The following is a 26,539-nucleotide window of genomic DNA, read 5'->3' as shown; positions in this document are numbered from 1 at the left end:
TTTGTTTATAATTCACATATTACTATATTATTGATCAACAAAATTTAGTTCACTAAAATGGCGGATCCTCGGTTAGTAGCATTTTCTTTAAATTTCAATTTACAAATTTAATTGGTTTTAAATACTTATAATCTTTCACAAGTTAACTGAACGGGTTAATTTTTATTTTTCAGTTTCAAAGGCTTCCCATAAAATTGCAAGGATGGTTTCTCTTGATGTTAACTTGCATTATGAAGGGTAAAGTGCAGAGACGATACAAAATTCAATTATTAGATACAAATGTTGTGTATAAGGAAGTGTTTAGAGATTTATGATTTACTTATAGGATTGTTAATTGTAACAACAACTTAATTTAGTCTTTATATAATATAATGTGTTATTTTGCTTTATAAAGTCATAACTCACATTATTTAAATGGTTCAACACGTGTCGTACACAACTACCTAACCGATGCCACTGCAATTCACGTTCATCTTCTTTTTCGTATTCCAGTGATTGTGTTTAGCAGATTCCAGACCTTTTTCAACTTATCAGAGGTATGCCAATTCTGATTTAGATTATAAACCTCACAAATCACTAATACTACTTATTAAAGATTTCGCGATTCATTGATTTAAGTATTATCGTTTATCCTACTCATTTGCCAAATTATTTACATCATATGTATTTTAACCAACCCATGTTTCACACGAATATCTTACCTAGTTATATATAAATATGCATTATCAACCCATGTAATAAATTGATCGATAACTTTATTACAATCTATTTCACTAAATAACGTTGTATATGTAGGATTAATCTAAAATGTTACGTAAATTAAATATAAATTATATAACTATATCATTGTTTACTTTTATTAAATTGAATTACTTGTTATGATATTACATCCTTTTAAAAATTTTAATCTATCCTATTAGAATTATTAGTAGTGACTATATGACCTGTGTTTCTTCTTAAGGGTCTTTGTTTAATTATCTATTATTCCTATTAAACGTATTTTTTATAAATATAGAATAACATTTTTTGTAGGAAAAAGGGCATATAGCAAATGGAAATGGGGTGTCTTTTGCATTAAAAACTATCCACTATGCCAATTGTCACCAAACAAAACAAATACGTGTCATTAAAAATACTTCATAATATACTATTTTGAATTTTAAGAAAGAGTAAAGTGTTATTTTTGTCTTGTAGTTTAGCAAATACTATAAATTTAGTTAAATTATATGGACCATCTACGTTTCTAATTATTGTCAATTATATTCAAATCAATAACCCCGTTAAATTTAATCGTTAAGTTATACGTAGACATGTATTTTCACTATTTCTTTATTATAATACTTATTTTAGTGAACTGCGGTTTTCGTCCATGTAGTTTATCCAAATCTGCGGCTTTAGTCCATTAGTTTTAAGTTTGTAATTTTCGTCCCTATCAAATTTGCGATTTTCGCTATTGTAGTTGCATTTCACTTGCAATTAAACCCGAATTTATTAACTCCGTTAAGTCGGGTCGTGTAGGTCCTCTTTGGGATGGATCTAACAACTTTACTCGGATCAATCCATGTTGTTAGCTAGCAGAATCACTAACAACACTCGGATCTTAGTTTTGTATAAACAAAAAGAAAAAAAGATAAAGTTGGTGTTTGGTAGAGAGAAAATTTTCTCTTTATTTTCTTGGAAGTGTGTAGTTGTGGAGAAATTGGGTAAAGTGACCTTTTATACGCCCCCCCCCCCCCCCCCATTTCTCCAAGTTTGCATAACATGGACAAAAATAAACGTACTAAGGTACGTAATACATCGACTCTAAGTAAATATAAAGACATACAGAATCTCAATACTAATATAGAATATTAACACTATAATCTCCCTCTAAGATTGAGTATGTTCAGGAACCTTCATCAAGTTTCTTGCTTCATTTTTATTTCTAGAAATCTAGTACTTGTCTTGATCTAAGGGCTTGAACGATATTGGATCTTGAACAATTCTTTATTTTCTATTCTTGAAGACTTGAACTTCAATCTTATTTTCAGGGAAGGATCGGTAACATCAAATTTTAGAAACATCAAATGTGGGAGGCTCGATGTCTAATTTTCTTTTGTTGGCTTTCTTGGGCCGACTTGTTTCATTCCTTTGTCTTTCGACTGATCTTCAAACACGATCAACTCCTTTTTAGGTTCAACCGCCAACTGTCACGTTCTCGTATTCTTTTAAGCGCTTTAGCATCTGGAACTACAGTCTCTGCAGCCCAGGAGACTTGATCATGGTCTACCTGTCTATGTACAACTGCACAAAACTTAGAGCGAATAAGATTCATTCACAGACCCTTTTGAGGGTCAAAGAAGAATTTTCTTTTTCAAAACATGCTATTGGTTTGAAGTGTTTGCAAGATAACTCTGAAAATTTATTTTATACAGACTTGTCAACCCATCTGCGTTCCCCTAATGTGACGACCAGTTTTGTCGTTTTTCTCCGCAAATAAACCTCAGTTCTAATTCGCAAGCCCCCTCACGTAAGGGGCTGGGTGTATTTGGGGAAAAAGAAAAAAATGGCAAAATTGCCCCTAATGTGAAGGGCACACTGATGAGTTTAACGACCAGACTTAACGAGATTAGTGCGTTCGGGTTTAATTGCAAGTTAAATGAAACCGTATGAACGAAAATTACAAATATGAAACTACTGAACTAAAACCGCATATTTGGACAAACCAAATAGACGAAAACTGCAGTTCACTGAAATAAGTATTATAATAAAGAAAGCGTGAAAAAACATGTTTACCTCTGACTTAACGATTAAATTTAACGGGGTTAGTGATTTGGATATAAATGACAAAACTAGGAAACATGGATGGTTCATATACAAAAAATAAACTTTTTAGACTAATTCGTATTATTTGTCAAACCACAAGAACGAAAATGACATTTCAGTCTATTTATTAAGTTCTACTTAGTTAAGATGATAACCTGTTAAAGTAATATATTTAATATCAAGATCTAGGTATTTATATAATAATTAATATGAAATAAAGTGCACATAAAATGCACCGATAAGTAACGTATTCTAATTAATGAAGTGATCTATTTTATTGAAACGCCTAGTTACTATGTCCAATTCTCTCCTGAAAATACACACTCGCACAAAGTAATCACCTATCAGCGATATCATAGACTAGATCCTAAATTGAATATGAATTTATACGCTCTATGAGTCATTCGATGGTTTCTCACTTAAAGTAATCACCTATCAACAATATTTGTGTACTTTTATTTGAATGGACTCTTATTCGCGTCCCGATATATTCCTCTATAGGTTGAGGTGTGACGTAAACAAAGTCTAGAGCATGAATCAAAGAAGACTACAAAGCAATCTCCAAAGAAGTCTTCTAAGTCAACATCATTACCAAAGTAAAAATCGAAGTGCCACACAATTACTTTTATAAAATTAATAATGGATATTTTTATGATTACTATATTCCATACTTTGTGGATATAATGGTTATTTCATCCCATTAAATTTTCCTTGTGGAAATAAAGGGTTTGAAAACTATAGCAATTTACTAAATAAACAAAATTATAGTTATCCAAAGTGGATAAAGGTTGATGCATTTAATGCTAACATTCTCGGACTCATGAAACGTTGTGTAAGAAACTTTTGAGTTGTAGGTTTGCTTTTTCAAGCAATCTTTTTTATAAAAAGAGTGGACTGTAGATATTGGATGCATAAGGCACATGACCATGAATAAAGATACGTTCAAGGAATATAAACTGTATAGCTCATTAACTCCTTTGTTATCAACATACCCATATCAAAAAAATATATAAAAAAGGCTCGGGAAACATTTTGGTTTCATCGCGTTCTTCTGGAGCATGAAAACATAAAAAATTGAAAAAATTACACACTGAAGTAATATTTTACCAAGACAAAGACTTAAATGCTTCAGATAAGCAACAACTTTTTTGTCTATGCAATACATAGATTGTTAAGAAAAGAAATCAACACACACTTGAGAATGTAATTTTTAGACTTATGTTAAAAAGTTTTGGTTCCGCAACAAACCCTCAGACCTAAGCCAAACACCGGAGATATGTCGTCTTGCATTAAATTTTATATTGAATGTGCGGTAAAAAAAATTCATTTACATTGTATTATGGTATATAAAATAAAACTGGGATGCCCCTGAATTTTTCTTCTAAATCCGCCACTGACTAACACTTTATTCATTTGAAAGCAAAGCAATAGACTGTGATAACTTTTGTTGCTAATACACTTATCCGTAACAACAATCTGCTCACATGCCAATTGCAGCCATTATAATGCAAAAATATACTAATACAACATATGACCAAGAATTCTCATTGATCTGTATTTTATTAATTATGTAACAGATGATCAAAAATTCTGTCTCTATATATGTAATAGAGCCAAAAATTTAAATAGCTATTGAAGTCTTGCAAACAACGTACATAATGCTATAGATAAATGTCATGAAGATTAACACATATTCCAATTAAATATATGTATCATCGGTTCGTTTAATTTAGTTATATATGCCACATATCATAACGAAAAACGAACCACAACTTTTGGTTAATCGGAAATGGCTTAACCGAACCCTTGATTAATTGTTCAGTTCGGTTAAGTCGGTAGTTAATCCGTGGGCTATTTGCTCACCCCTACCCACCATATTCGTCTTGATCACAGCGCTCGTCGTCTTCATATACCTGGAGTCTAGTGAGTTCCAGTAGTTAGATTCATATACTGTGTTGGTGAATCGTTTAGTCTGTAGTCTAAAGAGTTGTTCACTGATAAGATTTGTTTTTGTTCGTGTTTGTTAATATAGGGAGTTATATTATATGCCACTAACAAAGGAGAATATCGTTGTTTTAGGATTAGAACTCATGTAAGGTGAGTTGAATGCGGGTGGTAAGATTTTTGGAGCCCCACAACCAGTTCCACAAAAGTCGTTAAAAAATACCAAGAATTATTAAGGGAGATTTCAATTTACTTTTTATTTTTTTGTTTATCATTCTTCGTAGTATAATTTGCTTTATGAAAATAATTTTGGGGAGAGATGCAATTTTATTTTTCACGTAACAATCAAAGTGTACATACATTACATAACAAGAATACATTACAAAACATTATACATTACAAGTGTCCATGTCACGGCCCTCGACTGCAACCTTCGATATAACAAAGTTGTCCGAGTTTCGACTAGAGCAAGTATTGCGGATTTCACCTTGTGTGCCAGTCAACACTTGCATTTGCCCCATCTTCACCATAACATCGACAAACCTCTCAAAAAACAATGTTTGATTATTCGCAAAGCTCGTGACAATGTCTCGGGTCCTTTCGTCAGTGAACAAATCTTGGTCAGAAGTCAGTAATCCTTGATTGTTCATTAGAGAGACAAAGTACTTATCAAACACGTTTGGAGACCTAATGTCCAAGGATGTAGTGACATTTGTTGTACTTGAGCATGAACAAACACATCTAAGGGTGTTAAGCAAATGTTTCATCCATAGTTGTGTCTTGTGTGGGGTAAAGTCGTTCTGAGAACGATGAGCAATCAGCGACACCGAGGGTGTGGGCCCCTGAAAGGGCCACGGCATCAGTGGCGTCAAAGTTTCTAGCGGCAAGGTCGGTCAGTAGCGTGTCCATAGGGACAAATGGTGATGGAAGATTCTCGAGTGTTGCGTTTACTGTGGCGAATGTGAGCCCATCTCTTCGACCTAGAGGAACGCTATATTCTGTACCGCCGGTCTAAAACATGTATAAAAACACAATTATATACACCAACCACATGCAACTAGATTGAACATGAATCAACTACATAACTGATTCGGTTGAGTCCATTTGAATAGGTTGAACCGAGGAAAAATACCAGATTTTAAAAAGTAAAAAATTAAAAAGTTATAGAATCTCATTTACCATACGATCCATTTACTATTTCAAACTTCATATTTTATTTCTTTTAAACACTTTTGTTAACACTTTAAATCACAACAAAATACAAAGTGGATTAGTGTGTATATATATATAGGGGAAGGTTAACGTATAAATGGAATTAATGTGCTAAATGTGAGAATCAAGTAGAGTAATTATATATACAAGTAGAGTAATTATGTAATTATATCATAGAGTAATTATTTTAGAGTAATTACGTAATTACTCTACTTGTATATATCATTACTCTAATTGATTCTCACGTTTAGCACGTTAATTTCATTTGTATTTGATCCAAACCCTATATATATATATATATATATATATATATATATATATATATATATATATATAGAAAAGGGTTCAAATAAAAAGAAAGAGTTTTCTAATAATGGTAAGAACCAATAGATTTTTTACAAGTGTCATTACAACCTATGGTGAAAGAACAATTCTAAGAAACTATGTCGGTTATATTAGTGAACGAGTAATTATAAGAAACTATGTCGGTTTTTGGTAATTTTAAATCTCAACCATTGATTAACATGATCCAATGGCTATGATTTATTCCTACTCTTCCTAGGAAACTACTTATTTTTAGTATAACCCTACCCTATATATATATATATATAAAGTTTTAAATATGTTATAAATGGTGAGGCTAGTGGACCGTTTCGCCACTGGCCCGATCATAAAAAACATTATGGAAAGACGTATGCGAAAATTTTACCAAGGCAACAGCGTCGCGTGCAAGCAATGCAGTGATATCAGCACAAGAGACACTACCCGCACCACATTCCTTGTAATATCCTCAATGACATTGAACCCCCTTAAACTTAGGTTTGGTGGTGCGGTTTGCCCGCTATCAACCGGCCCGCTTGCTGAACCATCCAATAAAACCGAACCATCACATCCCTATAACAATAAAACTATCATCAAATATATGGAAATATTAAACAGTGAACTTTATTTACAAAGCAAGATATGCATATTATATATACACTTCTAAGAAGATATATAACATCAAACTTGTGTCCCTTTTCATTCGTTTATTATATATATATATATATCCTATATATAAACAACAGGCACTCAACTTTGATTGTTTTTTATCTTGTTTAAGCTTAGTTTGTCTTTAGCTTATAGCTAACCGGTCTCGAGTAGCTTACAAACAACATGACTCCTCTACATCCTTAAGAAGCACAAATCACTAACTCGGTAATTTGTACGCTTCACATTTTAAACTCCATTTGTACTGTAGGGTTACCTAATTTGTGTGTATATGAATCCTTTTGAATGTTTTTTATATGTAACATTTGTGATTTAAACCCAACATCTCTCATGTAAATGAGAGAACTTTAAAAGTATAGATAATCTCCTTTTTTTCATTAGTCTATTATTTCCAATAAAAAGATACTTATATAGTTATATTAAAGTTTTTATTACCATTTAAATATCAACCGTTCATAAGTTTAGTTCGACCAGTCTGAACCAGATTGAGTCGGTTCAATGACCAGTCCGGTTAAACATTGTTAAAAATGAATATATGGTTGATTGGAGATATCTATTTAGGGATGTGTTATTCATACACCCTTAATAGGGTGTACATAAAAGATAAGATGTGTGTTAAAAGAGTGTATGAATATTAAAAAAGGGTGTGTGAATAACCATTGCCTATATTATATTTATACCTGAACAAAACAATCATGGAAATGAAGTCTTAACAAAGCAGCAGCAAGAGTCACATCCTCAGCGATCACCCTCTCCATTTGTGTTCTAACTATTGATTCCAAATTTGGACAACTGCATTCATAGAAATTCCAAGAAAGCCCCTCCACTATTGGCTGTTGTTGTGCCTCTAAACCCTGCAAATGCATTATCACTACCAACACACCCACACTCATTGCAAGTGTGTGAAAGGGCATTTTTGTAACTTTACAAGCCATTGTTGGTTAGGTTACTAGCTTTTATTTGTATTTGATGTACAACCTATGTACAAAAGTGATGGATTATTTATAGGTGGTGAGGTGTTTCTACAAAGCCTCTCATGATTGTAAGATTGGCTTTTTTGGTCCCCAAAAGTTTAGAAAGGTGTGGTCCATGCATGTAGGGTTTCCCATGCATGGACAAACCTAGTGCATGTGCACGGGTCGTCTATACCCTATGAAAGAAAAATGTTTAGTCGTGTACATGTGTTAAATTCTTTATCGACACTGGCCCATGTAAAATACCGAAGAAAGGAGAATGAAAACTAATTCATCTTTGACAACTTGTGTTAAAAGAAGAGGAGATGATGAAGATTACATAATTCTAATACTATGCGTAGCCAAAACTCTGTACATAGGAGCGTTTTGCGCCATGTGACGTGCAGTAAGCCTTTTAGAGTGTATTCAAAACTCTACCCAAAACTATCCAGCAATTATTACCTAATTCTTATCTTTTTAATTCTTTAATATTAATAAAAAAAAATCGATTGGCCAAACCTTCTCCCATCCAACGTTGTGTACACAACGTTCATCCCCAAAACTTAACCAAAAACGCTGAGAAGGGGAGGGGGTTCCGGCGTTTTAGCTCACTGCGCAACCATTACGTATGGTCTAATATTTAATTATATATTGTAAGGCTAATTTTGTGACTTGCGATATCAAATTACGAAACCGTTAATTATATTATGGTCAAGAAAATAATTAGAGCCGACGAGAAAACCGGACACGAAACGAGAGCTTCGGGAACACGCGTTTAACTTTAATGGGTGATCTTCTAGTTTATTTGTGTTGTGTTAGGCTATAAATAGGAAACTTGTTTTATATTTTAGTGTGTGTTTTCATGGTGTAATCAACCACCCAAGGGGAGCTCACCTTGGGTGGGATCTGTTCGTTTATTATATAAATCTTTTAACCGAAAAAAAACTTGTTGGTCCTCTTAAGATAGATCTAACAACTATAATCGGATCAATCTGTGTTGTTAGCTAACGGAAATCACTAATAATACTCGGATCTCGGATCTTAGTTTATAAGAAACAAAAAGAAAGAAAGGTAGAAAGTGGAGGTGGGTGAGAGTGTTTGGTAGAGAGAAATCTCTTTATTTCCAAGAAGGTGATTTTGAATTGTGAAGGGTGTGGAAAAATGGGTTAAGTGACTCTTTATATAGGGTTCTCATTCTCCAACTTTTACATTTCGTCTTACAAAATAAACGTACTAAAATATGTATTACACCGACTCTAAGCAAATATAAAGACATACACAATTCTAAAACTAATATAGAATATTGTCAAAACATATATCTAATAAGCAGAGGCATTATTGAGTTATAAAGGAGTGGTGCATGTGTCATCCAAACTTACTATTCAATGTATTTCCTGTACCTTTACTTTTTTTTGTTTAATAGTTTAATTGGAATTAATAGTAATAATAATTTCTGTTTAATTTTAATTGTTTAATTAGTTTATTATACATTGTTATTGATTTAATCTTAATTTGATTTTGAATTTTCACTTTCATATTACTTTTACCATAATTGTGTACGTTTTAACATATATTGACACATATATACGATATTTTCACAAAGTAAAGATATCTTTTTAGATAACTGAACTGAAACAACTAAAACTAATACTGAAGCTTAGTTTCAGAATATTTGATTTAGATAGGGTTTATGGTGTTTATAATAAAGTTATTAGATTACTTGCTTAGTTTGGTCTTTGGAGATTATTTTACATTTTAACATATTCATTGTTTTCTCACGAATCATGATATGTGATCTAGTGATTATGTGTATTTTGAATTTTTCATAGTTTGATTTTACTAATGTTTATGTAATCAGATGCTTGGTATATTTTGATTTTACCACATTAGGTTGTGCGGAAGAGATGTAGAGGCATTGTGGGTGTGATGGTGGAGTGGATTAAGGGTTATAGCAAAGAGAAGTTGTGTTAATTTCATCGAAATAAACATGACGAGCAGTGCATCGTCGGTCTTTTAATAAATCAAGGCATCGATACTTGTGATAAATAGGGTTGTAGCCGAGAAAGATACACGGGGTTCACCAAAAGTTCATTTGTGACGATTATATAGATGAAGATGAGGAAAATGTTGGCAGCCAAATACGATATCCAATACAATACTAATTATAAGTAGATACTCCGTAATTGCTATCATGACCAAGATTATCAAAGAAAATCAATTATAACTCTGAATACCAATTCTATCATGGCATCAGAGCCATTCTTTACCACTCTTTAAAATCAACCATTACCCTAACCCTAACCTTATCAGCCGACACCATGACTGGCGAGGATAAGCACATGTCTATTTTCTTATACCGAAAACTCAGTGAAGCTGGCTGTTGTTGTGCTTCTAAACCTTGCAAATGCAATAGCATCACTACCAACACACTCACACTCATTGCAACTGTTGGAAAGAGCATTTTTGTAACTTTACACGCCATTGCGGGTTAATTAGGTTACTAGCTTTTGTTAGCCGATAATATCACAATGATATTATTCAGTTTTGTGTATTCAAATGTAATTGTTATTCAGTTTTGCCTTATTGTCTTCCCTTAGTTAGCTCCATAATTGTAGCTTTAATGTAATTGATTGGCTTTCCATAGTTAGCTCCATGATTGTAGCCTTGTATTATTTATAGTCATTGGTAATAAGAGAATGAACAAGGGTTTGTGTTTGATGTACAAAAGTGATGGATTATTTATAGGTGGTGAGGTGTTACTACAAAGCCTCTCATGTTTGTAAGATTGGCTTTTATGGTCCCCTAAAGTGTGGAGTAAATGTGGTCCTTTGTAGGTTTTCCCATGCATGCATATCTTGGTCACCTTTGAAGTCTATGTGGGACACATTAATCCATATGTTTTATAGTTCTAGAATAATGTGGTGATATTATATATATTAAAAGACCATATATGTTTTAATTACATTAACGGGTATATTGTTAAGAAAATAATGATTGAATTTATACTCTATTTTAAAGTTATTTTAACATGATGCTTGTCTGCTTTTGTGGTTTTAGTAAATTAGGTCATTAAAACTAATCAACTATCATGTATTTAAACTAATATATATATATATATATATATATATATATATATATATATATATATATATATATATATATATATATATATATATATATATATATAAATAAAAGTGTCTTTGTCAACTAAAGTATTATATGGTTAACAAAGAACAAGGTGATGAGTTGAATTGGTAGGTGGTGGTGAATTGGAAGCAGTTATGTACTTATTGTTTAGGGTTTTGAAATGATGAGGGCGCAAACGTGGTGGTGGTGGACTCGGGAGAAATGGGGAAGATGAGAAGGTAAGGGACACCGATGGTCGTAGCAGGCCGGCTCCGAAAATACGAAATATATTTTGGGCGAAAGACACAAAAATTTTTAGGCCTTAAGTAAAAGGAACATATCCATTAAAGTCCCTAGCAACCAGTTGCACTAAATTCATTAAAAAAATACCAAGAGTTATCAAGGGAGATATCCATTTTTTTTTTAATTTTTTTGTTTATCATTCTTCGTAGTATAATTTGCTTTATGAAAATAATTTTGGGGAGATATGCAATTTTATTTTTCACGTAACAATCAAAGTGTACATTTATTACATAACATGAATACATAACAAAACATTATACACGAAAACATGAATTGAAACACCAAATATGAAACTCCAAACATGAAAAATGAAACATGAAACAGCATCTTAAATACCTTAGAAGCTTCAAATTTTGTTCATGTCGCGGCCGTCGACAACATTCGATATAACCAAGTTGTCCGAGTTTCGACTAGAGCAAGTATTGCGGATTTCACCCTGTGTGCCGGTCAACACTTGCATTTGCCCCATCTTCACCATAACATCCACAAACCTCTCGTAAAACAATGTTTGATTATTTGCAAAGCTCGTGACAATGTCTCGGGTCCTTTCATCAGTGAACAAATCTTGGTCGGACGTAAGGAGTCCTTGATTGTTTATTAGAGAGACAAAGTACCTATTATCAAACAAGTTTGGAGACCTAATGTCCAAGGATGTAGTGACATTTGTTGTATTTAGGGATGGACAAACACCTCTAAGGGTGTTAGCAAATGTTTCATCCATAGTTGTGTCTTGTGTGGGGTAAAGTCTTCGTGCGAACGATGAGCAATCAGCGACACCGAGGGTGTGGCCCCCTGAAAGGGCCACGACATCGGTGGCGTCAAAATTTCTAGCGGCAAGATCAGTTAGGAGCGTGTCCGTAGGGACAAATGGTGATGGAAGATTGCCGAGTGTTGCATTTACTGTGGCGAATGTGAGTCCATCTCTTCGACCTAGAGGAACGCTATATTCTGGACCACCGGTCTAAAACATGTATAAAAACACAATTATATACATAAACCACATGCAACTAGATTAATTAAACATGAACTAACTACATAACTGATTTAGTTGAGTCTATTTGAAAAAGGTTGAACTGAGGAAATATACCAAATTTCAAAAATTAAAAAAATTAATATAGAATCTCATTTATCATGACACATTTAGGGCATGTTTGGCTAAGCTTATGGAGAGCTCCATGAGGGGTAAAAAGAAAAAATGCTCCTCCATAAGTCACTATATAGTGACTTATGGAGGAGCATTTTTTCTTTTTACCCCTCCATAAGTCATATGGAGCTCTCCATAAGCTTAGCCAAACATGCCCTTACTATTTTAGACTTCATATTTTATTTATTTAAACACTTTTGTTAACATTTTAAAATAAAAAGTGGATTAGTATATATATAGTAAGTTTTAAATTATTTATGACGTCATTCGGTATATAAAACTGGTCAGACCAGTGAACTGATACATTACTGGTCCGATCATTATGAAAAGATGTATGCGAAAATTTTACCAAGACAACAGTGTCGCGTGCAACCAATGCAGTGATATCAGCACAAGAGACAGTACCCGCACCGCATTCATTGTGAACCCTACTACGAATATCCTCAATAACACTGAACCCCCTTAAACTTAGGTTTGGCGGTGCAGTTTGCTCGCTATCAACCGGCCCACTTGCTGAACCATTCAACAAAACCGAACCATCACATCCCTATAACAATAGCAATAAAACTATCATCAAATATATGGAAATAATAAACAGTAAACTTTAGTTACAAAGCAAGATATACATAATGCATATTATACATATACTTTCAAAAAGAAGACCTTTATAGATATCAAACTTGCGTGGTTTTTCATTCGTTTAAGCTTAATTTGTTTCGAGCTTATAGCTAATCGGTCTCGAGTAGCTTACAAGCGACATGAGTCCTCTACATCCATAAGATGCACAAATCACTAACTCGGTAATTTGTACGCTTCACACGTTAAACTACTTTTGTACTTTAGGATAATTAACCTATGAGTGTGTGTATGTGAAATCCTTTTGAAAGTTTTTTTTTCTATGTAACATTTGTGATTTAAACCCAACATCTCTCGTGTAAATGAGAGAACTTTATAAATATTGATATTGTAATTTAGTCTCCTTTCTTCATTAGTCTATTATTGATTTATTTCTTCAAGTGAATGTTACTATATTCCAATATAAGATACTTATATTATATTAAACTTTATGTAATATTTAAATATCAAGCGTTCTTGAGTTCAGTTCGACCAGTCTGATCAGTGAACCAGAAAGACAATCGGTTCAATGACCAGTCCGGTTAAACAATGTTATAAATAAATATATGGCTGATTGGAGATATATAATTATGTATACCTGAACAAAACAATCATGGAAATGAACTCTTAACAAAGCAGCAGCAAGAGTCACATCCTCAGCTATCACCCTCTCAATTTGTGTTCTAATTATTGATTCCAAATTTGGACAACTGCTTTCATAAAAATTCCAAGAAAGCCCCTCCACTATTGGCTGTTGTTGTGCCTCTAAACACTGCAAATGCATTAGCATCACTACCAAAACACTCACACTCATTGCAACTGTGGGAAAGGGCATTTTTGTAACTTTACAAGCCATTGCTAGTTAATTAGGTTACTAGCTTTTATTTGTGTTTGATGTACAAAAGTGATAAGAGTATTTATAGGTGGTGAGGTGTTACTACAAAGCCTCTCATGTTTTTAAGATTGTCTTTTTTGGTCCCCTAAAGTGGTCCTTTGTAGGTTTTCCCATGCATGCATATCTTGGTCACCGTTGTAGTCTATGTGGGCCATAATCCATATGTTTTATAGTTCTAGAATAATGTGGTGATTTTATATATATTAAAAGACCATATATTTCAAAAAAAAAAAAATAACGAGCATATTGATAAACAAAATAATAATTGATTTTATTTTAAAGTTATTTTAACATACTGCTTTTGTGGTTTTAGTACATTAGATCATTACAACTAATCAACTATCATATATTTAACCTAATGTATACGTGTCTTAGTCAACTAAAGTATTATTATATGGTTAACAAAGAACAAGGTGATGAGTTGAATTGGTAGGTGGTGGTGAATTGATAGTTATGTGCTTATTTTGTGGGTTGAAAATTAAAAAGTAACTCACTATTATATGTTTAGGGTTTTGATGTAAATGATGATCAGGCGCAAACGTGGTGATGGGGTGGACTCGGAAGAGATGGGGACACCAATGGTTGTATCAATGGTGTTTGGAAAGGGTGGGGAAGTGGACACAAGGAAGGGGGTGAGTTAGATGGTGGTGCTGTGGTGTCGAGTACCTCTATAAGTTGTGTGGATGCGATGTAGAGGCACTTTGGGTGTGATGGTAGGGTTGATTAAGTGTTATAGCAAAGGAGAAATGGTGTTCCATCAAAACGAACATGACTGGCAATGTAAAGTCGATCTTTCAATAAATCAAGGCAACGATACTGTTGTAGCAAAAAAAATTTGGCACAAAGGGTTGACTGAAAATCCATTTTGTGGCGATTATATGGGCGAAGATGAGGAAACTGTTGGCAATTAAATAGTAGAAGGAAAAAAAATAATCCAAAGATTGTAAAGAGATGTTCAAACTGAAACACGATACTAGATATGTATTCAATGCAATACTCAATTTAGATAGATAATTGCTAAAATTGCGTACATGTTTGTATATTTGTTAGAAGTGTGGTAAATATGATGGTTATTTAAACGTTACTCATACATGCATATCTTCCGCTACATGTGTGCATATTTGTTATAGGACATGCTTTATGATTTATATTAAAAGTTGATTACGTATTAAACATGCACGATGTTAATTTATATAACATATACGTGAAAATGAAAATACACCACTAAAAAAAAGGCCACAACGGCATTCAAGTATCCAACACAATATATATACCATTTTAAGTAGATAATTGCAAGAACTACGTATACATTTGTATATTGTGACAAGTGTGATAAATATGATGGTTATGTAACCATTATCCGATTCGATTTCTCACTATTACACATCTTTCAATTACTATTATTAATATATATTTATCATATGATTTTTAAAATTTTGTAAAGTTTATTATGTATTAAATACGATGTTAACTTATATAACATATATGTAAAATGATTGTGGCAAATAATTAAAGTTAAAGCATTGACCCCAAAAGAATTATCGTATTTTAATAAAACAGTCCAAATAAAAAGAGATTAGATTCTTTTTTAACTATTAAAGTAAGTACTACTTTTAAGTTTTAAGAAAACAATGGCCAAAGTTGATGTGCCGATTGCCCTAGACGAATTATTAAATTTGGGAATTATAAATTTCGTCCCTGAAGTATTTACAAAAGTCTATGTTTAGTTCAAAAGTTTCTTGTTTGCCTTAACCTTAAATAGCAAAAGTTCATCATGAAATTAAACATGTATTAATTATGATTAGAAATATTTATAAGAATATGGGATGAAGTCTTATTATTGGTCTATTTATAAAACAAACAAACACTCTCTTCGCCTCTCGCTCAACATTCGTTATTTACTTCATTCACCTGCCCAAAAAACGTCTTCGAAGAAGGTGTTGTGCTAAACATTTTGTTGATCTGGCTCGGGACATGAAGATATTGCAAATGTTCTATGATAACTACTTACCTAGCACAAAAACGGTTCAACCTTTTCTATAAAACAAAATAAAATTTTAAAATTGTGGTCTTTTTTATTATTATTTATTTCTAGTTCAACCTTAATTTTTTCTTTAGATTGGTAGGTGTTAAAACGAGGCTTTTTTGTTTGCTTTATGGCGGCTCTGATCTAGTCTTTCTTAAAACAATATTTATTATATAACCTTTTAAAATACTAACTATTTATTAAAAATGCATTTTAATTTATGGTTATGTATAATTATCGGGCAATAAATCAAACACGGCCGCTAATTAAAATTTAAAAATTTATGTTTCTCAAACTCTCATGTTTTTAACACTAGACAGACTGACAGAGATTATTATCATATATGCATGTTAATTAATAGACTGGTAATTAGTTTTACTAAATTAGACATAAATAAATATAAACTAACGATCCATGTAATATTCAAGTTATATCAACTTAATAAAAGATATTAATGTATTCAATATTTTTGGAAAATATAAATAGAGAAAGATATATACAGGTATAAGTTACACTATAATTACCCGGTCCTAATTACATTCTATTTAACTAAACATCGTTGTGGATGTAGGATTAAACTAACATGTTATGTAAAGTTAAAAGTTAAATATGTAAAATATGTTATGCAAAGTTAAAACATGTTATGTAAAGACGTAAAGTTAAAAGTTACATATAAAATATGTAACTTACTATATCAGTTTTTAAACAATTGTCTTAATCGTTCTATAATTACAGCTTTTAATAATTTAATCTATCCTAAAAATGATTAATAATGTCTATATGTCGTGTGTTTTCACTTGTGGGTCTTTTCTTTATTAATTTATTATTCCTGTTAAAAGTATTATTATATTTTTTTTAAACGACAAAAAAAAGTATTATTATATAGAAATATAAATTAACTTTTTCTCTGGAAAAAAGAGCATATGCGTGATCCAAATGAGGTGTCATTCGCATTAAAAACTAGCCAATATCACCATAAGACAAATATTAGTATGTCATTAAAAATACCTGATAAATGTATTATTTTGAATTTTAAGAATATTAATTCTTTTAAAGAATAATTAATTACGAGTATATACTTACCAATAATCCCAATCTCTAAGACTACATGTTTAGTGGCGAAATTTGGACACGAATGTCGAGAGGCCGGACTCAAAATGTATTTAAAAATTCATAAATGAGGGAGGCGGGTTCAAATTTTTTATCGTAAACGAGTAAATTTATTCTACGTATAAAATTTTTCGAATAAAAAACGGTTAAATTTACACTTCTTCATGAAAAACAGGGGGCCCCGTGGCCACCCCTGGCCCTCAAAATCCTTCGCCATTGTACATGTTGATTAATTTAATTTTATTTTTATGAAAGAAAACTTTTATTAACAACCATTCTGTCAATCCTTCGCCATTGTACATAAAAACAGTATTCCCAATTTCATCGACTTTAACTTTTGCTTTCATTTATTAGTGTGTGCTTATTAGGAGCGTCAATTTCTGTCATCATATTTTGCCATTTTAATTCAAAATTTTTGAATATGCTTGGTCTAAGCTATGATCTTTTAAACTTCACTTTGCACAAGATAGTTGAAAATCTTTGCCATAAACCCAACATTCTTTGGTTTACAAGGCCCAAGTCTTCAGAAACATGGATCCAAGCCTTTGCCATCGTCACTTCATCTTTGTAGCTCCATGTTTGTGGCGTTCTCCTAATTTTGGTTCGGGAACGGGGTTTGGTTGCTCCATTGTGTGAAAGTATACTTTAGACTGATTTTGTTTTTATTTAAAAGTGTAAAGAGTTGAGAGAGTATAAATATGTAAAAATATTAAGTGAGTTGAGTGATATATATGAGGTTAGTTATCTATTTAATTAAACATAGCACTTAAATGACAGTTGCAGTGGGTCACATCACACATAGTCATGATATCCATGAGAAAACGGTGATAATTTCATGAACCCCATGGCATACTCCCCCCCTCCTCCCTGATTCGGGGGCGGTGTTCCTATTTTATTTTGGTCGGTGTTGGTCTTTCCCTGACTCCATTCCGTGTGGCCTAAGCGTGAGAAAGGCACTCCTAACTTCTACTCAAAGTGTCCAAAACATCAACCAAACATTTAGTGTCACTTACTTTTACTTATTTTCTCTTAAAACAATCAACCATCTATTAAATAAAAATTTTAAATATGTATTAAAAAATAAAAACACAATTCGTAGTTAAAATAAAATACATTATATTATATAATATAAAAGAAGAACTTTGGTGACGCTCTTCAACTATTGGTCCATTTGGCAAAGTCTGATTAGGTCAAGTAATTGTTTTTTTTGTTTTTAAAGTTATAATTTTTCTTTTTTATTTTTTGTTTTAGTTCTGGTACCATAACGAATAAGAAAGAAACTGGTCAAATTCGCATACAGTCACTGCCTATTGTTTTAGTCCAGTACCACCGTAACGAAAACCAACCAACTGCCATTTTTGTTTTAGTTATGGTATCGTAAAAAACCAGCTGAATTCACGTCGACTTATCATCTCAACAATCGAGACCGACAACGTTTGAGCTTTACCACCACCCAGATTTTATCGACCTGCCCGGCGCAACGCGCCGGGTAAATTCCTAGTTAATAATAAGATTACAATACCGATCAACTTTCATTCTAATTAATTGCAATAGAGTCCTCTATCTTTATATCTACCATGTTTTCAGTTAGACATTCTTTAAACCATCAATTAGATTTGTAAAATGTAAGTTCACTAATAACACAATAAATCTAAATATTTACAAATTCACACAAAAAAAAACATAATAATAAGATATTTAACATATGAAACATGTGTAGTTTAGACTTTAGACCACATAGTTTGTATAAATCCTTGCATGTTCTAATATTGGTGTTGCAAAAATTTTAAACAAGTATACTAACCTTAATATTACTATCAATAATGTAAAATAATCTTTGTGATAAAATTGTTTACCAATATTATAAGATAAATATCAAATTATATAATAACTGAACTTTAAAGACACGTATCTTTTAGATGAGAGTTTGCCACCGAAATTCCCAGTTTAAAAGAAAACTCAAGAATGTCTCCTATAAACACTCAAATACGAGTAATTTGACCATTTAAACACTTGCAACATATCACAATTCACCAATAAATGTTCATCCATAGAATCTATAGCAACATCATGACAACCACACATAAGACTATTTGTTGAGGTTGATGGTTAGTTAATGAAAAATGATGTTATGTTAATTCAACATAGGCATTGAGTATTATTGTATTAACTAATCCACATAAAAACACGTGTTATGGATATAGATTAGTTAACCAAGTGTTATGTATATGGGCTGGTTATTAATCATTTGACTCGACCAATCAACCATGGAGTTGTAGAGGTGGTTGGTGCCTCACTTTTTTATGTGCCCGGTGGGTGGCGGCTCTCAAGAGACCATAACACTTGGTCTGATAGCCACGACAATTACCCAATTACTCATCTTTTCTCTGTAACAATTAGACTTAAAATGGCACCCATTTGATCCATTTCATCTTGTAAATTGTATATTATTTGAAACATAGCACACGCATATTTCTTTAAAAGAATGTTTATAATACGTAAGCTACAATATGTTCACAAGCAACATAGTTTGATGCAACATTATTACTATTACTTTACTACATATTAAATAAAGATTTTGGTGTGGTAAGCTTCTATCATGTGATTACACTTTATTGGACCACGTCATTTGTTTTTTTAGTTATGATATGGTAACTAATGAAATAAGAATTGATCGAATTTGCGTTGATTCGTCACCTTAATGCATGGGCTTGACAACATTTGGATTTTACAAATGCCCGAGTTTTATTGCCGACGCTTTCCCGTTTGCCCACTTTAATTTTTATATTTTTCTTGTTTTAGTTTCAATAAATGTAACCGATATTGACTGAATTCGCGTCGAATCGCCATCGTAACTGTCAGTTTTACCAACACCTGAGTTTTATTGACCATCATCGTCGCACTTGGTAAATCTCACAAATAGCAAAGCTATGGTGGAGTCTGAGAAGAATAAGATGTGAACAACCTTACCCCTACCTCATAAGAATAGAGAGACTGCTTCCAGTGAGACACCGAGCTCAATAGTGATTTTGCAACAAACATTGGACATAAGACACATAACACTCAACCATCGAGACCCCGACCGATTGTTGCATGTACCCTTGTCTTTCGGCTATTAACGCCACCACATGATGCCTGATTAACCTTCCGTTACTTTTAACGCTATTTTCACGAAATCAATAAAATAACGTCAAATTAATACAATTTCACTTTTACCCACCAAAAACCCAAACATATATATGCATTATATGCGTGTACCACAAGCAAAACGTCTGAGTTTTATTGACCTTATAAACATTATTGACAATTTTTTAAGCATGTTTATTATAATAATAAACTATATTATTTATATATAATATAATATTAATAATAATATTAATATCGTTAATGAAATGAATACAAGTAGTGGAAGTTATTATTATTTTAATAAAACATCCACCCCTCTCCTCATTACTCTATACACTCAAAACCTCCACCAACGCCGTCGTTACGCCGGCGACCACCTGTTTCTTGCAGATCTTAACCCAATAACCAAAACCCATTTCCTGTTATGGGTTTCAAGAGTTAAAGTCAAAGGAAAAATATTAAATTATGCGGTGTAATAAGTCTGGATATTATTATTATTATTATTTTTGTTATTATTAATAATTTCAGATGGCCAAAAGGGTTTATGAAGTTTGGAAAGGAAGAAATGTAAGTTTTTTTTATTAATTTTTGTATTTGCTCAATTTTTGGTTTTGGTTTAATTTTAGGTTAAAGATTTTTAATTTAAATGTTTTGATTTTAGTTGTGTAAGTTTGCTTTGTGTGTAATTGGATGTGTGTAGTGTAATGGGTAGATGTCAAAATTTGATTTTTTAGGTGTTAGGGTTAGTTGGTAGTGATGATAGTTTGGAATTGAGTTAGGCTATCCGTAGTGGCCGACATTTGAGGAGCGATGAGGGCGATGATTGAACGAACCCCCCCCCCCCCACCCCCCACAATAGGGGCGATTAGGGGGGGGGGGGGCGATGACTATTTGTCGCCGGTTTATGTTTTGTTTTTACTATTATATTGTGTGTGTGTGATATATGTATATATATAGGGCTACAACACCGTTACACCCCTAAAACAAAAACCCACCATTTGCTGATTGGGCGCCACATGGAATGGCGCGAAACGCCGCATTTTGTAGCCCCTCCACTGCACATAGCCTTAGGGTTTATGTGTATGGTATGTAAAGTTGAAAGCTTTAATCAATTTGTGACCTTGGGGCTTGGGTTACTAAAGATATAAGCAAAGCACATAGGGTTTGTATGTTGCTGGTCGGGCGGTGGGGTACAGACTAGGGATTAATCAGATTGGAATATATTTTTATATGTAGTTTTCAGTTTTTTTTATATATATACATCTACACGCATTTTTATATGTAGTTTTCGAGCCGGGGGTCTCACCGGAAGCAGCCTCTCTATCCCTATGGGGTAGAGGTAAGGCTGCCTACATCTTACCCTCCTCAGACCCTACCATAGCTTTGCTATTGGTGGGATATACTGAGTACGATGATGATGATGATGATCTACACGCATTTATTATGTAATATTCAGTTATACACACACGCGCACGCACATTTTTATGTGTGGTTTTTTGAAGTAGACATGTTTTAAGCTTTGAACGATTAGGGGCGATCATGGCCATTAATCCACAATTTTTACAACCGTGATTATACATACATAAAGGAAGTGTAGGACATCATGTGTAGAACAAGGGGATTAGGATTAAGAAGGATGGAAGTGATTTCGTTCACAAGCGGGCTCGTGTATTGCTATAATTGAGTTTTGTAGTGCATACTCTAGTTGAAAGTTGAAATTTTTAGCTTGACCGTGAATGCGATTGTTAGATAATTTGATTAAGGCTTAAGGGGTGAGCCTTGGGCCTAGGTGAAAAGCGAGGGCCCGAGATAAGCAAGGCACATACGATGTTTTTTTTTTTTTGTTTTTTTTTTGGGGGGGGGGGGGGGTAGCCATCTTTTAGGCTTGTTTACGGATAGTTTAGTATGGTTCCGTACTGTTATTGGATGTTTAGACCATTTTGCCTGGAATATGTAGAATATTGCCAGAATTTCAGCATTTGGTCAGTGTCTCACCGTAATCTCGCCCAAAGTTCGCCAGATTGCTTGGATGGCAGGAAGGCGCTTTCTCTGCGCCTTGCGTTGCCCAAGGGTCTAGGCCCACGCTCGAAGGGATTTTGACAACATAGCTGAACCTGTGTGGAATACACGATTATTGTGTCTTAAACATGCTCTCTTGAACCTATAGATATGAGATATTGTTTGCTGCAATAAGTACATGGAGAGCATACCCTTGTTAGCTTTTCGCCTATTAATTTATGATACTTTGATATTAGAGTTTTGCAAGTAAGGAAGAACACTGTTGGTTGAGTACTCGAGTAGAATAACATAACATTACTTGCTTCTTTTTTTTTAAAAAAAATAACCTTTTAATCTTGGTGTGCAACCACCAAGAAACGGGCTATTTTGGTTGTGTTTGATTATAAACGGTTTAAATAATACCAAATAGGTCAAACAAGTCTAATGGGCTTGAAAGTTGACCAAAGACTGTTAATACTGCTTGCAAACTCTTGTTACGCTTTTATTCAAATATTAAGCTTAATAATATTATTTTGTTCTTTTTTTTTACAGAAATTTTTTCTTGGAGGAAGATTAATATTCGGTCCAGACGCCAAATCTCTGCTTGCCACATTTTCACTAATTGTTATTCCCGTTATTATTTTTTGTATATTTGTTGGACGACATCTTCGTCATGAATTCCCATCATATAACGCAGGATACGCCATCATTGTTGCAGCAATCGTCTATACAATCTATGTAAGCCCTATAAATTATATATATATATAGGATGAGTATCATTACAGAACTGTTAAATTATTTAAGAATTTGAAGGAACCCTTGAAAACTAACGTTTTTTATAAATTTTTTTGTATGTTAATGTTCTTTGAGAGTAGTTTTATCATTATGTATATCTATATCTACGATTACAGTTTTGAAAATTAGTTTTTATACATATTTATGTTTTGTTTTACACATATGTAAATTTGTTAGTACATAAATTTTACATATATGTAAACTTGTGATTAATAGATGTAATCAAAATTTTTTATATAAAATATGATAAAACTACTCTTAAATAATGTTAACATATAAAAAAAATTAAAAAATTGTTTGGTTGTTAAGGGTTCCTAAGAGTTCTTAATCTTTTTAGAGTTCTTAAATGATACCAACCCTATATATATATATAGGGTAAGGATCCTAAGAGAACCCTTTGCAAATTGAGAACTTTGAGAACCATTTTGGATCACTAAAAACACCTTTAAAAAAATATTTTAAAAAATCAATTAAAAAACTAACAAAAATTTTAAAAAGGTAAAAAAACCAAAATTCTTATATTTCATACCGGTTTCATTAAAAAAAAAAGAAGAAAACCTTCGTATTATACACATATGTATAATTTTATTTAATCTTTAGTTACGTAATATACACATATGTACAATATCATTTATCTTAAATTATACATATGTGTTTAAAAAAAACATGTAAATGTACATATATGTATATATTATACATATGTGTATATAATTTAGCTAAACCGAGTTTTTTTTATGAAACCGGGATGATAAAATAAGAATTTTGGTTTTTTACTTTTTTCATTTTTGTGTTTTATTTTATGATTTTTTTTATTTTTGGGTTTTTTGTGGTCCAAAATGGTTCTCATAGTTCTTAATTTCAAAAAAATTCTATCATGATCCTGATCCTATATATATATATATATTAATAAGTTTTATGATTGAACTTTGACCTGTTTGACTGATTTTTGGTAGGTATTGGTGCTGCTGCTTCTTACTTCAGCCCGTGATCCCGGGATAGTGCCCCGCAACTTACACCCTCCGGAAGAAGATTTTACGTATGAAACCGGGGGAAGACAAACACCGTCTGTAACGTTCCCGAGAACCAAAGAAGTTATGGTAAACGGGATTTCGGTTAGAGTCAAATATTGTGACACATGTATGCTTTACCGCCCTCCTCGTTGCTCTCACTGTTCGGTTTGTAATAATTGTGTCGAACGGTTCGATCATCACTGTCCTTGGGTGGGCCAATGCATCGGGCTGGTATGGTTTCGGTTCTCTTATATATTATTACTAGGGGTGTATACAAGCTATGTTTGAGCATGACTATGCTTGAGCTCGGCTTACGCTTGTTAATGAACCAAACGTTAACAAATGAATTTAAATGAACGACTTTAAATATTATTGAAAGAACGAGACATTTGTTTATTTATTTAACTAAGCGAATGAATTTTGTTTTTGTTCATGTTCGTTTGTTTAAATAATCAAACTTCTCACCAAAAAGTTTATAAACGTTTCACTGAACATTCGGTTCATTTACAGGCTTGGCTTGGCTCATTTAACATCTCTATATTTAAAGCTTGAGCTTGGTTCGTGAGTAGTTTTTTAAGCTTAAGGTCGACTCGGTCTTGCCTCATTTATTATTTGTTATTAGTTTTTATTTAAAACATATTATGTGTATATATATATAGAGAGAGAGAGGGAGAGAGAGAGGAAAAAAAAAGATGCAATACAATAATTGCTTAACGTACAAGAATACCTATTTTTCATGAAATCGATCCATGAAATCACATCACAAGATCTCGAAATCGTCAATATATATCCAATTAATCATTGGTTCGCCGAAATAAACAGTTTTGGATCGTTAATCGATCAATTTTTTACTTTTCTTCACGAAAACCGTTTTTGAGCGTTTTAGTTTTTGGCTGAGCGTTTTAGTATTTTTGCCTTTGTTTTTTGCCTTTGAGCGTCTCGCGTACCTATCATGTGTTATGGCATTATTGTACAGTATCTCGACCCTATATATATATATATATTATTTTATCATACTTATCTATAATAGTTATTATTATATAAATATATTTGATACATTAAATAAAAATTATATGAATTTAGGCTCGCAAGCAGGCGTGGGTTCGAGTTCATGCATTAAATAAGCTTACTTTTTGAGCTCGGGCTAGAGTTTGTTTATGCTTGGCTCGATTTGAGCTTTTGGCGAGCCGATCTCGAACTTGGCTTGCTTACACCCCTACTTATTTTTCATGACTTATCTTTTTATCATATAATTCAAATAATTAATTTCCCCGTGATTTTTTTGTGATCCAGCGGAACTATCCTTTCTTTTTTCTGTTTGTGTCTTCGTTAATGCTTCTATGCATATACGTGTTTTCGATGTCGGCTTATTATATAAAGGTTTTGATGGATGATAAAGAGATTGGCACGGTTTGGAAAGCAATGAAAGAATCCCCTGCATCGGTTGTATTAATGACTTATTGTTTTATTTCACTTTGGTTTGTCAGTGGCCTCACGGGTTTTCTTTACCTTATCGGGTCAAACCAGGTTAGTAAAGTCAACCCTTATTTATATACTGATTTTATCATGGTTTCACTAGGGGTGCTAAACGGGTCGTGTTTGCGGGTCTACCCTGACACAAACCCAAAAATGTTACACTAATAAAAGTCGTGTCAAACATTTGAACCCGAACATGACATGAATATTCGGGGGTCGACACGAACATGACCCGTTTAACCCAAACATTAACAAATTTATTTTATCGTATAATACGTTTTAAAAGATAAAATAAAATTAACGGGTTAAATGGTCAACCCGCAAACCTGCTGTTTTGACACGAACACAACCCGTTTAGCTAAATGGGTTCACGGGTTTGACCTGAACTCGTTTATACTAAACCCAAACCGCGAATTACGTAAGTTTAACGGTTAAAGTATTAAACTTTAACAGATAATTCAAATATTTGTTTGTTACAGACGACCTATGAAAACTTCCGGTACAGATCAGACAACCGATACAACGTTTATAACCGAGGATGTATAAACAACTTTCTAGAAGTTTTCTGCACGAAAATCAAACCGTCAAGGAACAAGTTCCGGGATTTTGTTCAAGAAGTGCAACCGCCAACGCCAGCCCCCGCTCGGGAATCCGCCACCAATGACGCGGGCCCGGAAGACCGTCGCGTGAAGGTGAAAGATGACCTGGATATTGGTGGAGATTTGTTAAAGATTTCGCAACGTCATAACTTCGAAGGAATTGAATCAGATATACGCAGCCGAGAGAATGATCAATGATGACGGTTATTTGTTTGTTTGTTTGTTTAACCTGTCGGTTATAGTTAGTTGGATTTCGGGCGTGTGGATGTTGTAAATCTTCGGGCGGGGGCAAAACCGTCATTTTGGTTTTGGTTGGTTGATGCATTTGTGTAATGGTGTGTGATATATTATGGTGTACTTGCTTCATTCTTTTATGTAATTCAAGACTTGTGTACATGTTTATGGGTTGAAG

At 33.0% G+C, this 26,539-nt stretch overlaps 2 protein-coding genes and 1 pseudogene across 2 annotated transcripts; 1 reads left to right on the top strand and 2 right to left on the bottom strand.

Annotated features, from left to right (window-relative positions):
• Positions 1-4,561: 4,561 nt before the first annotated feature.
• Positions 4,562-8,076, bottom strand: LOC143601513 (peroxidase 12-like; annotated as a pseudogene).
• Positions 8,077-11,654: 3,578 nt separating this feature from the next.
• LOC143601512 (peroxidase 12-like) lies at positions 11,655-14,053 on the bottom strand. Its single transcript, XM_077078907.1, has 3 exons — positions 13,691-14,053; positions 12,827-13,024; positions 11,655-12,294 (listed from the first exon to the last, which is right to left on the bottom strand). The coding sequence occupies exons 1-3, from the start codon at positions 13,946-13,948 to the stop codon at positions 11,680-11,682; spliced, it is 1,071 nt and encodes a 356-aa protein (XP_076935022.1). The 5' UTR covers positions 13,949-14,053; the 3' UTR covers positions 11,655-11,679.
• A 6,503-nt stretch (positions 14,054-20,556) lies between these two features.
• Positions 20,557-26,508, top strand: LOC143601514 (protein S-acyltransferase 8-like). The gene is made up of 5 exons (XM_077078908.1): positions 20,557-20,816; positions 22,800-22,985; positions 23,996-24,283; positions 25,346-25,579; positions 26,008-26,508. Exons 1-5 carry the CDS (start codon positions 20,778-20,780, stop codon positions 26,323-26,325), a joined length of 1,065 nt encoding a protein of 354 aa, XP_076935023.1. The 5' UTR covers positions 20,557-20,777; the 3' UTR covers positions 26,326-26,508.
• Positions 26,509-26,539: the final 31 nt, after the last annotated feature.

Source organism: Bidens hawaiensis, unplaced genomic scaffold (genome assembly GCF_021521415.1).
Source record: "Bidens hawaiensis isolate Kalapana, Puna unplaced genomic scaffold, B.hawaiensis_p1.1 tig00056612_1, whole genome shotgun sequence".
NCBI classification, from domain to species: Eukaryota; Viridiplantae; Streptophyta; class Magnoliopsida; order Asterales; family Asteraceae; genus Bidens; species Bidens hawaiensis.
The sequence above is the reverse complement of the archived record's forward strand: the minus strand, read 5'-3'. Positions and strand labels throughout refer to the sequence as shown.

What these genes read in the sequence shown, in the direction of transcription:
- LOC143601512 (XM_077078907.1), bottom strand. Translation starts at nt 13,948, where the DNA reads ATGGCTTGTAAAGTTACAAAAATGCCCTTTCCCACAGTTGCAATGAGT. An exon ending in TCCATGATTGTTTTGTTCAG is followed by an intron (nt 13,025 to 13,690) that starts GTATACATAATT and finishes CTATTGTTATAG; the next exon opens with GGATGTGATGGTTCGGTTTT. An exon ending in CACGCGACACTGTTGTCTTG is followed by an intron (nt 12,295 to 12,826) that starts GTAAAATTTTCG and finishes TACATGTTTTAG; the next exon opens with ACCGGTGGTCCAGAATATAG.
- LOC143601514 (XM_077078908.1), top strand. Translation starts at nt 20,778, where the DNA reads ATGGCCAAAAGGGTTTATGAAGTTTGGAAAGGAAGAAAT. An exon ending in AAGTTTGGAAAGGAAGAAAT is followed by an intron (nt 20,817 to 22,799) that starts GTAAGTTTTTTT and finishes TTTTTTTTACAG; the next exon opens with AAATTTTTTCTTGGAGGAAG. An exon ending in CAATCGTCTATACAATCTAT is followed by an intron (nt 22,986 to 23,995) that starts GTAAGCCCTATA and finishes GATTTTTGGTAG; the next exon opens with GTATTGGTGCTGCTGCTTCT.